Source organism: Chiloscyllium plagiosum, chromosome 38 (assembly GCF_004010195.1).
Source record: "Chiloscyllium plagiosum isolate BGI_BamShark_2017 chromosome 38, ASM401019v2, whole genome shotgun sequence".
In the NCBI taxonomy this organism is placed as follows: Eukaryota; Metazoa; Chordata; class Chondrichthyes; order Orectolobiformes; family Hemiscylliidae; genus Chiloscyllium; species Chiloscyllium plagiosum.
Genome location: NC_057747.1, coordinates 28,578,310 through 28,590,814, shown reverse-complemented (window position 1 = coordinate 28,590,814; position 12,505 = coordinate 28,578,310). Strand labels below are relative to the sequence as shown.

At 40.0% G+C, this 12,505-nt stretch overlaps 1 protein-coding gene across 2 annotated transcripts in view; it reads right to left on the bottom strand.

Annotated features, from left to right (window-relative positions):
* Positions 1 to 1,265: 1,265 nt before the first annotated feature.
* The window catches only part of ccser2a (coiled-coil serine-rich protein 2a), a 622,973-nt gene continuing 611,733 nt past the window's right edge, over positions 1,266 to 12,505 (bottom strand). The window contains exons 10-11 of one of the 2 annotated variants that reach the window (XM_043679239.1): positions 3,964 to 4,087; positions 1,266 to 1,652 (exon numbers count right to left, since the gene is read on the bottom strand). In XM_043679239.1, coding sequence (XP_043535174.1) covers positions 4,010 to 4,087 — 78 coding nt within the window. In that variant the 3' untranslated portion in view covers positions 1,266 to 1,652; positions 3,964 to 4,009. Of the gene's footprint in view, positions 1,653 to 3,411; positions 4,088 to 12,505 lie in introns of those variants that run through there. The other variant, XM_043679240.1, reaches the window with a different exon arrangement.

Here is a 12,505-nt window from a genome sequence, read left to right as displayed (position 1 = left end):
TCTGCAAATATTACCATCCATTCCACTATTAAAAATTCACTTACTCCTCATTCACCTGCTCAGAATCTTTCAGCCATGTATTGTGGTGAACCAGCAGACATCATATTCCTATCACAATTCAGCACATGGCAGTCCATATGAGGCCTTTCAGCCCATTGAGTCTGCACTGACATTAGTTCCACTTTTCAGTGCTTGGCCTGCAGCCTTGAATATTATGATAGTTCAAGTGCTCATCCAAGTACTTCTTAAAGGTTGTGAGGTTTCCCACCTCAACTTCCCTACCAGGTAGTGCATTCCAGACCCCTGCCAGCCTTTGCTCAAAACCCTTACAAACTCTCTGCTTTTCCGTTCAGTGCAAGCACATTCTGCTGATAGTGTGCAGACCAGAACTGCACACAGTACTCCAGCTGTAGCCTCACCAAAACTTGTACAGTTCCAATATAACACTCTATGAAAACTCCACCACACGTTGACTGAAACCTAACAATAATTTTACAACCTAGAAATCCACCCGCAGAAATCGACAAACAAAAAGGGGGCAAGAATCTGAGGAGGCTCAATCAGACAGGAACATTTCCAATAACATCAGAACTTAGACGTATGGGATGTAAAATAGCCATTGGATTAGACCGTCAATTTTTTATTGGACAGGTTTGGTAAAAATTCTGTCATTATTAAGAGATACATAAATAAGATTTTTGTTTCAGCCTTTAAGAAAACATTCAGTTCATCTCCACAGTAAGATCGTGCAAGACTATTAAGAAGATTGTGGTTTTACCTGCTAGGATACAACGGGACACTAAAGCTATTCATCAGGGCAAGCTAATTGTCTCTTGCACTCCATCTTATTCCTAAAGGAATACAAGGATAGAGCCTTGTTAACCCTTGGTTAGATCTCATATGCTCACTAATTGCACGCAATTTTCTTCAAACTAAGGCTATGAGGAATTTGTGATTAATATTTTACTTGTAGTCCTGCCTGTAGCCCTCACTTATTCCCTGCATTTGCTTTTTTTTTATTATACATCACCTGAACGAGAATGTTAGTAGAACTACAGAATCCCTCAGCTCACTGTAAGATTTGTACAAGTGTATTCAAGATCTTACCTCAACAAAGCAGTATTTTCATCTCAAGAGTTCCTTTTATTTTAAGACAGGGAAGCCCTTTAATGAATATAAGATTAAGTGCTAGGAGAGGGAACAATTTGTCTTGGCAATAATGTAATTTGTAGAAAACCAAGGTCCCTAAGCTCCTGAAAACTCCTCCAGACAAATTATCAGTACAATGGGAAAATCTTTTGTGCAAAATCAATGATTAAGCCATTTTTCCTGGAACATTTCCATTTTATTTTTATTATCTTGTCTCAGCTGTTTTCCTTTTAGAATTTCTACAAGTCGCTATTTGGAAACGGGCCAATTACAGTTTTCTATTTTTGCCTCTGTGCTGCCATCGAAAATAGTGGCTTGTGTAACCATTAAGATAAAAAACAGTTACTTGGCACAATCTCCTCATGCATCAGCAGTGTGCTGCCAGAGTCACCGGGAGGGTTGAATTCACAATTCAGGATGTGGACCATATGTAGCAGTTTGTAGGCAGTTCTTTCCATCTCTGCTTTAAGGCAAGGCTGAACTATGAAACAAACGCGATAAAGCTGAAAAGGAAAAGGCATTAAAATGATAACAGGTAGAGACTTGTTTTAGAAAACATTTTTATAAGTCAAGTCCCATGATAACCAAGAGCAAGGCAGTATATCCCATTGTGAACAAGACTTGGGAAGTAGCAACATCAACAAAGTGTGAAACATCACCACATAGCTTCAGGGCTAAAGAAGGATGAGAAATTTCAATACGGAGATAGTCACAAGGGAACTCCCCCCAGAGGAACAGAATTTCAGACTCTTCCTTTAACCAACAGCAGAATGATCCTGAAGTAATCAAAATGTGATGTGATCATACGGGCCTTGAGCCTGCTCCGCTGCTCAGTTTTGATTATAACTGACCTGTTCCATCTTCTCACCACAGCGTAGGAATCCTTTAACTCTTACCTAATGAACATCCATCAATCTCAGTTTTAAATTTACAACTGACCTCTAACTCAACCTCTGTTTGGAGGAAAGAATTCCAGATGCTTAACCTCTTTTGTGATCTCTAAATATTCTAGCTTTAACTTGAAGGTCACACCACCCTCCTTTTTCTCAATTTTCTCACCAAAGGGAACAGTTTCTATTTATCATGAAAAATCCTCCCCTCAACTATTCCTTAATCTTCTGTAGTGATGGGAATGAAGGTCTGCTCAAACTTTCTTGATAATTTAACTCTTTCAACCCTTTTTCATGAATCTGCAATATGCCTTTTCCAAGGCCAATGTCCTATTCCTGAGCTACAGGCTCCAGAACTGAACCCAGTTACTCTCGATGAAGTCTGAAAGAGTCTCGGTTCAGCTCTACAATAATGTCCATCACCAACAGTCTTTTCGCCTGTTTATTTGGTTTTGTGGTTGTCCTCTGCTGCTTTGTGATGACTTTATGTGGACCCCTAAATCACTCTGTGCCTCCACAGTATCTAGTTTCTCAACTCCAAGAATATTCTAATCCATATTCCTTTGGGCTCAAAGTGGACACTTTCCATCAGAGAGTCCAAAATTTTGTTCAATCATTTGCCCAATCAATGTCCCCTTGGTTAGCTCAGTTGGCTGAATGCTGGTTTGCAATGCAAAATGCTGCCGACAGTCTGGATTCAATTTACGAAAGGACCCTCCTTCTCAATCTGGCCCCTGGTTCGATGAAAGGTGATGCTCAGGTTAAAGCACCAGCAGTTAGCTCTCCCTTTCTCAAATGACAGAGCAATTTACCTTTTTTGCAATGTGCCTTGGCAACGTAGTCCTCCTACCTACTTGGTGCTAATTAGTGTCCAATCTTGGGCAGAACACTTGTTGTCTCTAGATGTAGTGAAGAGCTACAGTTCAGTACAGGTGCCTGGAGTCACTGCTAACCATTCCCTGTCAATCAGAGGACACACCTATTACCTTTGTCTTCTCTCTCTCTCTCTCTCTCTCTCTCTCTCAACCTGTTCCTTAACCAAACTTGTAAGTATTTCTTTCCAGATTCAAATCAAGGTGATTTCGGTCAGTACGTTAAGAAGGTTTGAAGATTAATGGGCTCAATAGACAGGATTTTAACATGAATAATTCTGCAGCACTGATATACATTTCAAAACTTTGTCAGAGACACCTGTTGGCAAGGGGTGACAGCATCAGTTTTTGCCTCAAAAGATATTATGTTCCTCACATACAATTAATTCATCTGCACATTTTACATTCTTGAAGTACTGGCTGCTTAATTCTGTAAAAGATCAGCCTAACCTCCATCAATACATCAGGGAGTGAGAAAGAACAGAGACAAATGTGGGAAGTGACCTGAGCTCCTTTTATTTATTTGAAGAAACCATAAAGAATATGATTATTAACAGCACACCTTCAAGTGTCTCTGGAGACCAGGTATGGTGATATATAATGACATCGCTTTTGTTAAGTGCTTCAGAATGTTAAACACAAGACATAAATGCAGGCTTCTGTTGATGATAAATTAGAATGGCAGCTTTTTAAATGTATTTGATAGCAATACACGTTCTTTTACAGTAACAATTTATATTCTGACATACAGCAGTCTGAAATCATGGTACATGCCCCCTCACCTTTCATTGGGATAGTAGCCCCACTTTGTGATGCACCCCCCACCGCCCCTGTCCCCCCATGCTCTCTTTCGACCTCTTTAATTGGATTTGGCACAAGTTCTGAGCAATGGAAAAGAAGTGAAAGTTTGATCGGAATGGGTAACAGCTACCAGGCTTGGTAAGTAACTCTGCCAAAATAGAGTTTATGATGAAGCTGTCTACCATTTAGTGAGATTGATATCGAAACATTAATATCTTTCATTCTGAAGGAAGCAGAACATTAGCACTCACTTGTGATGGTCACCATGGCGATGAGGGATTGGGTCTGTACCAGTCTCTAGTGAGATGATTCAACAGAGCAGTCAGCAGGGATATGAAGGACAGAATTCTTCACTGCTGCAACGTTTAAATTGTCCTGTGAGATATGAACACACCCACACATCACAACCTTCCATCAAATTCTTCTATACAATATTTGAACAACGATATCACTGCATTTACAGTTAATATTCAGAGCAAAGTGATTTCATGCAAATTGTTTTAGAGATTTTGAAATCAGTTTTATATTCACAGAGGTTCAATTAGCATGAGCTATTTTGCCACATACACAAGCCCCTTCAGAATTGTATGTAAACATCTTTTGGATTCACACCTAACCTGAGTATTGAGGCTGTTGGCACAAGAATAATCAGAAACAGCAATTTATTTTCTGAAATAAGAAAAATGACATTGCCTGATGAAAACAGAATACCACGTTCACTCAGCCATGAAAACCTAATCTGATGTTGAAGTAAGATTTACAGTTTGTGTGTCTAGAGGTTTGTAGTTTGCAGTTTGTCCTTCTTTGCTAAATATTAACCACTAACCAGAGTGTTAACTTGCTTTTGTTGAGGTCCAGTCAGTAATTGTGGGTGTAATTTGCATATAGGGACCAGCGCTATTATGTTTCTGTTTGAGAAATGAAGAGCCAGCAATACATAAAGAACAGTGACGCATGAGAATGCAGAACGGATAATCCGGTCTGCTGTTTGTTTTACAACAACATTATAAACAGATTTGTAAAGCTCGGGAACTGCTGTTTTGTGTTGATTTTTCACATAAAATTCAGAGACATAAAGATTGCTGCAAGAAGCCAGATCATTTGTGTGAACTCTGTCGCTAACTTGGCAATCAGTAAGTGAAACGTTCTTCTAAACTTCAGAAAATAAAGCTACAAAGAAAATCTCTATGTATTGTCTTGACCTTTTCGTGATCTAAAAAAGATGACAGACCAATAATAAGAAGAGGGGCATCATATATATATAGTCATTTTGAGAGTTTGGATTCTAAAATAGTGGCATATGGGTGGGTTATTATACTGAAGAATTTTTAAATTAAACATTTCAAGACAGTTTTTCTTGAACAGTGATCCAATCCAATATGTGTCAGACATCAGTGACCCCCGTAGGGTATTGATGAAAAAATGTTTTCATTGTGGTAAACTCTGACAGGTGGGGTAAACACTGAAGGCCATTAGCTTGCTTTTGGTTCAGGTATTTAAGGATTAATTTTAGCTTAGAAAACTCAGAGATTGGATGACTGGAATGCAATTCAGAGGAGATCTGACTGGGGTCAGGAAGAAATACAACTTCTCTCCTAGAAAAGACTGAAGTCACACCACACCAGGTTATAGACCAATAGGTTTATTTGAAATTACAAGTGCTCTAAAAGCAGCACTTGTTGTCATGTGACTTCTGTCTTTACCCACTCTAGTTTAACACCAGCACCTCCATATCACTCCGAGAAAAGACTATAGAACAATTCAGGAGAAGCAGTTATCTTAGTGTAAAAGCTCAATTGTGAAACATCCAAACCAGGAGTGTATGGTTAGAAATCTACAAGTTATTTACAAGCTGAGAAAATCTCAGCTCTCAGTTTTGTGATTATTCATTTAAAAATTCTTTAGAACTCACAGTAAAGGACTGGAAAAAGTTTATTGAGCCCAACTTCGTATAGAGAGGTAATTTCTCTGGGAAACATGACAAGACTTTGCTTTGTGTTTTAAGATTATTCAAACTGAGTTCGATATTTGGATAGCTTAGTTTATTTTAGGTTTTCTTTCTTCTGCGTAATAAACTTATGTTCTGTTATAGGACAAAATTTGCAGCCTCCTGTAACTGTTTCAGTGAATGACCACCACTTTAACTAAAAATAACATTAAAGTATTTGATCTCTTCAGCCAGATATCATTCTGGGACCTGACTTGTCCAGTAATACCATCAATTGGTATCATAACACAACAAGTTCAATCCTGCAGAGCTGTAAATATGTATTTGTTAGCACATGGCTGCCCGTTGCTCAATAACTAGGCAGGATTATAACTTCACATTCCTCAAGTACTTGATGTAGGTTCATAGCAAATTAGTGGAACAACTACATGATAAACCCCTGAAAGGAGGAGAGAAGCTTAACGAATGGGAACAGCGAAAGGCTATCACAGAAATCCTTTTCCATAATATTTTGCTACTCTCCATTTGGGCTAGAAAGATGGTCAAGTAGAAAAATAACTTAAAAGTGTATATTGCTTTGAGGTTAAAGTGCATGACAAGGATGACGAGGTGGTGTGGGAAATCTTCTAAGAAAAAGGGGAGAGTTTAACTTGAATGAAATCTGGTAGTTTGGGAAAGCAATGTGGTTATTTTCCATAGCTGTGAATGTGGCCAAATTCTCAGTGTGTAAGTGGAGCCTTTAGCATTGTTTTAATACTGAAATCAGAGCAATGCTAGAATACAACAATTTAAATACTTTTTGTTCAAGTCAGATCTGGAAAGGCTGAAATCTCAGCGCATCTTCCGTCAGCAGAGATGATGCTTTCACTTTATCTATTGCTAAATACATTGTTGATCGTGTCTGAGAGATATTTTCTTTGGCTCTGACCTGCCACACACTACACTGTAAAAGATCAACTTTAGACAGGAAGAAACTTGCATTTGTATAGCACTTTCCACTGTGTCAGGATATCCCACAGCATAACAGCCAATCATGTCATAACGAAGGAAACATTATACAATTGAACCTTGACTATACTCTGCTTTTCCCATTTAACCAGGGGAGTTGGGTGGGGGGGAGAGATCTCCTACATTCCATCAGCAAATACAGAAAATACAGAAGCCTGCTTCAAATAAATGACCTCTGAACTTTCAGCTTCCACTGATCATCAAAAAACTGAATGTGTTGTCTGTGTTGAATGTATTGGTTTTGATGCTCCATTTTCATCCTAAAATTGGTAGCCACTCCCAGTATTAACAGCTGCCTCCCACCACATAAATTCACCTTCCATTTTAGGATCTGATCTGAGTATGACGTTAATCTGTTCTTTGCTTAAACCACACAAGAAACAAGATGATGCAATGCAAACATATCTGTCACTACAGGGTGTACAAGCCCCTCACCTCTTTTAGGGGGGTAAGGTTCATTCCTTGTATAATTTATCAAATGCTTAGATTTAATCATTACGGGCAACAAGACAGCTGGCTCTCTAACCAGCGAGAATTCTGAAACCTGATTGAAGATACAATCAGTCACAGAAACTGCTGGTTAAATAGATAGCTTTATTCTGACTAGCGTTTGCCCTGTTCTGTTCAGCTTGGGCTAACTTGCCTGAAGGTACCTTTCCTTTGCAGGCACAGACATATTGATATTACTTAGCAAGCAGAACTAAATTTATCAGTACATTTTATCGTCATTGCAAGGCAAGCATAGTAGAGTATATAGATTGTGCGAGGAACTCTGATGGTGGAGCTCCATGTGATACGTCAGTAATGGACCAGTTGAACAGAATTCCCTGTTCTAATGTAATTAAGAAAATTCAACAAAGACACTGATATACAAGAGCAGCTCTTCATACCTGACAATGGGATTATCCCAGTGATTGAATTAGTGGAAAGGGGATAACAATAATGGAAAGAATTAATGATTTGGAGACACTGGTGTTGGACTGGGGTGTACAAAGTTAAAAATCGCATAACACCAGGTTATAGTCCAACAGACTTATTTGGAAAAAATTTAGTTTCATGATTTTCTTTTCAATCTGCCATTTGATTCCTTCTACTGAGTATACTGGTGTCTCCTGATCCATTACAAATGGAGGGAAATGATATAACATGATTGGTTTCTTTAGGCAGTTTACAGTGCACCTCAGACAAAACTGCTACTGTCCTTCATCCTAGTTTTAAGTATCCATCTGAACAGGACATATTTTTGCTTTTCATCTGGATTGAGAATCATACAAGTCTCCCTTTCCCTAGGCCTGATGTACCAGACTACATTAAATACTGGAATTTTACAGTGGGACCTGAACTCAGAATTTTCAGGTTCACTGGTGCAGATACTACCAAATGAACCAAACAAACACTATCCAAACTACATCAACATGAATGAAGGACAAGGCATGACATGAGGCAGTGACTTGCATGTGTTTCCATAATGACTAAAATAACAATGTCATTCAATGGTTTAATGCTGTTGCTGGAATATGCAGCTGGTCTGTGTGTTGCAGTTTGACAGTAACTAGTAGTGAATGAAGCTCTAGTTGAACGCAGTGACCTTTCTCTGCTGCACAATGTGGAAGAGTTTGTAGTAACTCCTGAAAGAGCCAAGGGGCAGCTGTCACTGGAGTGTTCATGTCTTCAATATAGCTGTTAACCCTTGGAGGAGTACATTTGTGTGTTGGTGTCTAGAACTTATCTTTAATTGGGTAAGATGTTTGGTTCGAAGTTGTAGATTATGCATGCTTCATCTTGTGATTCAATTCTATGCACTTGAGGCAGTCTGTTTTGTATCTTTAATGAACCAGAATGTCTACAGGCAGTCAGTTAGGAAGTATTTTAAAATAAGTTTTATAACATGAGACATAGGATGGGGGAAGAAACCAGAACCAAAAACATTAGAAACACATCTTTTGGGCAGATGCTTTGGTTTTGAAATTTTTTTTAAATTTATTCATGGTATGAGGGCATCCCTGGCTAGGACAGCATTCATGGCTGTGGGTCTGGAGTTACATGTAGGCCAGACCAAATAAGGATGGGCAGTTTCCCTCCTTAAAGGACATTAGTGAACCAGATGGGGTTTGCACAGTGGCTCAGTGGTTAGCACTGTTGCCTCACAGCGCCAGAGACCCAGGTTCGATTCCTGCCTTGGGTGACTGACTGTGTGGAGTTTGCACATTCTCCCTGTGTCTGTGTGGGTTTCCTCCGGGTGCTCCGGTTTCCTCCCACAGTCCAAAGATGTGCAGGTCAGGTGAATTGGCCATGCTAAATTGCCCATAGTCAGGGGTGAATATGAGGAATGGGTCTGGGTGGGTTACTCTTTGGAGGGTTGGTATGGACTTGTTGGGCTGAAGGGCCTGTTTCCATACTGTAGGGAATCTAATCTATAACTCTGACTTGAAATTGACAACAGATTCACAGTCATCATTAGACTCTTAATTCTAGATTTATATCAAATTCGAATCCCACTGTCTGCCAAACATTACTTGGTTCTCTGGACTAACAGTCCAGCAATAATACCACGACACCGTGCCTATCCTTAAAAGGGCAACTGTCTGAACAGTTCCTGGACTCTTTTTCACATCCATAAAACCATAAGACATAGGAGTGGAAGTAAGGCCATTCAGCCCATTGAGTCCACTCTGCAATTCAATCATGGCTGATGGGCATTTTAACGCCGCTTACCTACACTCTCCCTGTAGCCCTTAATTCCTTGCATGATCAAGAATTTATCAATCTCTGCCTTGAAGGCATTTAACATCCTGGCCTCCACTGCACTCCATGGCAATGAATTCCACAGGCCTACCACTCTCTGGCTGAAAAAATGTCTCATTTCCATTCTAAATTGACCCCCTCTAATTTTCAGGCTGTGCCCACGGGTCCTAGTATCCCCGCCTGATGGAAACAATTTCCCAGCGTTCACCCTTTCGAAGCCATTCATTATCTTGTAAATTTTTAATAGATCCCCCCTCAACCTTCTAAACACTAATGAATATTAACATCCCAACTCTTAGGTAATACAAGCAGCATATGCAACCATTTGCTATAAATGATATCATTGCATTTTTGCACTCCCAACAGAAGTTCTACTTTGAGATTACATATAGTCACTGCAAATGAAATGAAATGAGCTAACCTGATCAGAGATTTCCAAGTTCATCATTTCCAAATTCAGCTCACGCTCAGGAATTTAATTCCTCTGCCACATTGAGAACCTTTCTGCATTATTATTGCACACAAATCAGGTTAGAGAGATAAGGGCATGGCTTAAAAATTAGAAGACTGATGAAGACTAAAGACTTAAAACGTGAGCGATGTGGGGCACAGGCATCCGTGCTGGGGACAGTGGAATCTGCACAGATGGGAAAGGAATGATTTGGAGGTGCTGGTGTTGGACTAGGGTGGACAAAGTCAGAAGTCACACAATAATAGTCCAACAGGTTTATTTAAACTCACAACTTTCAGAACTTTCAGTTGACGAAGGAGCAGTATTCTGAATCAACTATGGGAAATGAATGAACCAAGCAAGCATGGGTCCTGTAGAAATGGAGTCTCAGGATTTCATAATGGAAAATAAGGTAATGGCAGATGAACTGAACAGAAATATAAAATCAGCCTTCATTATACAGGATACAAGTAAAATGCTAGAAATAGCGATGAATCAGGAATTGGAAGGGATGGAGAAACTCAAGAAAATTACAATCACTAGGGAGGTAGGACTTAGCAAATTATTCGAACTGTGGGTTGACAGGTCCCTGGGGCCTGATGGTTTTCATCTTAGGCTCAAAAAGAGATGGTTTGTGTGAGAGTTGACACATTGGCTTTAACTTTTCACAATTCACTAAATTCAGAGAAGTTTCTATTTGATTGGAAAGTAGTAGGGCAGCAAATCTTTTATTCAAAAAGAGCACAAGATACAGGCCAATCAGCTCAGCATCTCTGTGGGAGGGAAACCATTAGAAACTCATTGAAGAAGTTATAGCAAGGCCATGGGTAAGTTTGAGGTAATCAGGCAGAGTCAACATGGTTTTGTGAAAGGAAAATCATGGTTAATTAATTTAATGGAGGTTTTTGAAGAATTCATGTGTCCTGTACATAATGTGTCCAAATGTGTACAAATGTGTCCAGTACATCTCCTGTGCTTAGATTTCCTGAAAGCATTTGTCAAGGTGTGACATCAGAAGTTATTGTGGAAAATAAAAGGTAATGTTATAGTGAGTAACATATTGGCATGAATATGAGCTTTGCTAGCTACCAAGAAACAGAGATAAAGTGGTCATTTTCTAATTGGCAATGTGTAACAAGTAGTGTGCCAAAGGGATCAATGCTGAGGCACCAACCCTCGACAATACGTACAAATAGTTTGAGTAAAGGGTCTAGTTGATAAATGTTTTGTTCACATAAAGGTAGGTAGGAAAGTAAGTTGTGAACAGGACAGAAGGAGACTACAAAATGTATAAACTGGATAATTAAGTAGGCTAAAATATGGCAAATGGAACTTAGAAAAATGTGATATTGTCCACTTTTGCCGAAATCACAAAATAGAAGCATGTGATCTAAATGGGGAGAGATCTCAGAGGCAGAGGGATCTGGGTGAACAAATGCACAAAATACAAGTACGATAAGTAACTAGGACAGAAAATAGAACATTACTTATTGTGAGGGGAATTGGTTATCCTTTATGAAGTCATTTGGAACATCTGTCATCAACGGAAACAGTGGCACGGTGGTTAATACTGCTGCCTTACAAAACCAGAGACCCGGGTTCAATTCCAGCCTCGAGTGACTGTCTGTGTGGAGTTTGCACATTCTCCCCGTGTCTGCGTGGCTTTCCTCCGGGTGCTCCAGTTTCCTCCCACAGTCCATAAATGCGCAGGTTACGGTGAACTGGTCATGGGAAATTTCCCATCACATCCAGGGATGTGCTGGATGGTGGGTTAGCCATGGGAAATGCAGGGTTACAAGGGTAGGGTGGGTCTAGGTGGGATGCTCCTCAGCAGGTTGGTGTGAACTTGATGGGCCAAATGGCCTCTACCTGCACTGTAGGGATTCTATGAAACAACAATGGCAAACCCAGCTGTGTCGACCTGCAAAGCCCTCCTACTATCTGGGGGCTAGTGCCAACAGTGGAAGAGCGGACGCACAAACTGGCCAAGCAACAGTTATACTCACAGAATTGTACCTTACAGGCTGCATATACCCAGCGGAGGGGGCAGCACCGTAGTGATTGCCCTGGGACTCAATTAGTTACTCTGATCTCCATGAAATTTCTCATTGTTTCAGGTTAAACATGGGCAAGGAAACCTCCTGGTGATTACAATGTATCATCCTTGCTCCGCCAATAAAACAGTACTGCTCCATGTTGAATAACACATGGACGAAGCATTGAAGGTGGTAGGTGTGCATAATGTACTCTAGGTAGGGAATTCAATAGCTCAGCAGCAGCACTACTGATTGAGCTGGTCAGGTCCTGAAGGATACAGCTGCTAGACTGGTTCTGTAGTCTGGTGTTGTTGGGTCAAAATCCTGTAATGGCATTGTGGGTCTACCTACACTAAGTGGATTACAATGATTCAAGAAGGCAGCTCATCACCCACCTTCCAAAGGGCAGCTAGGGACAGGCAATAAATGCTAGACCAGTTAGTGATACTAACATTCTGTGAATGAATAGAACTAAATTAAACAAGGCATTAGTGATGCCACATTTGTTTGGCTTGGTCAATACAGTTTTGGTCTCCCTATTTAAGAAAGGGTGCAAATGTGTTGAAGCTGAAAATGTGTTGCTGGAAAAGCGCAGCAGGTCAGGC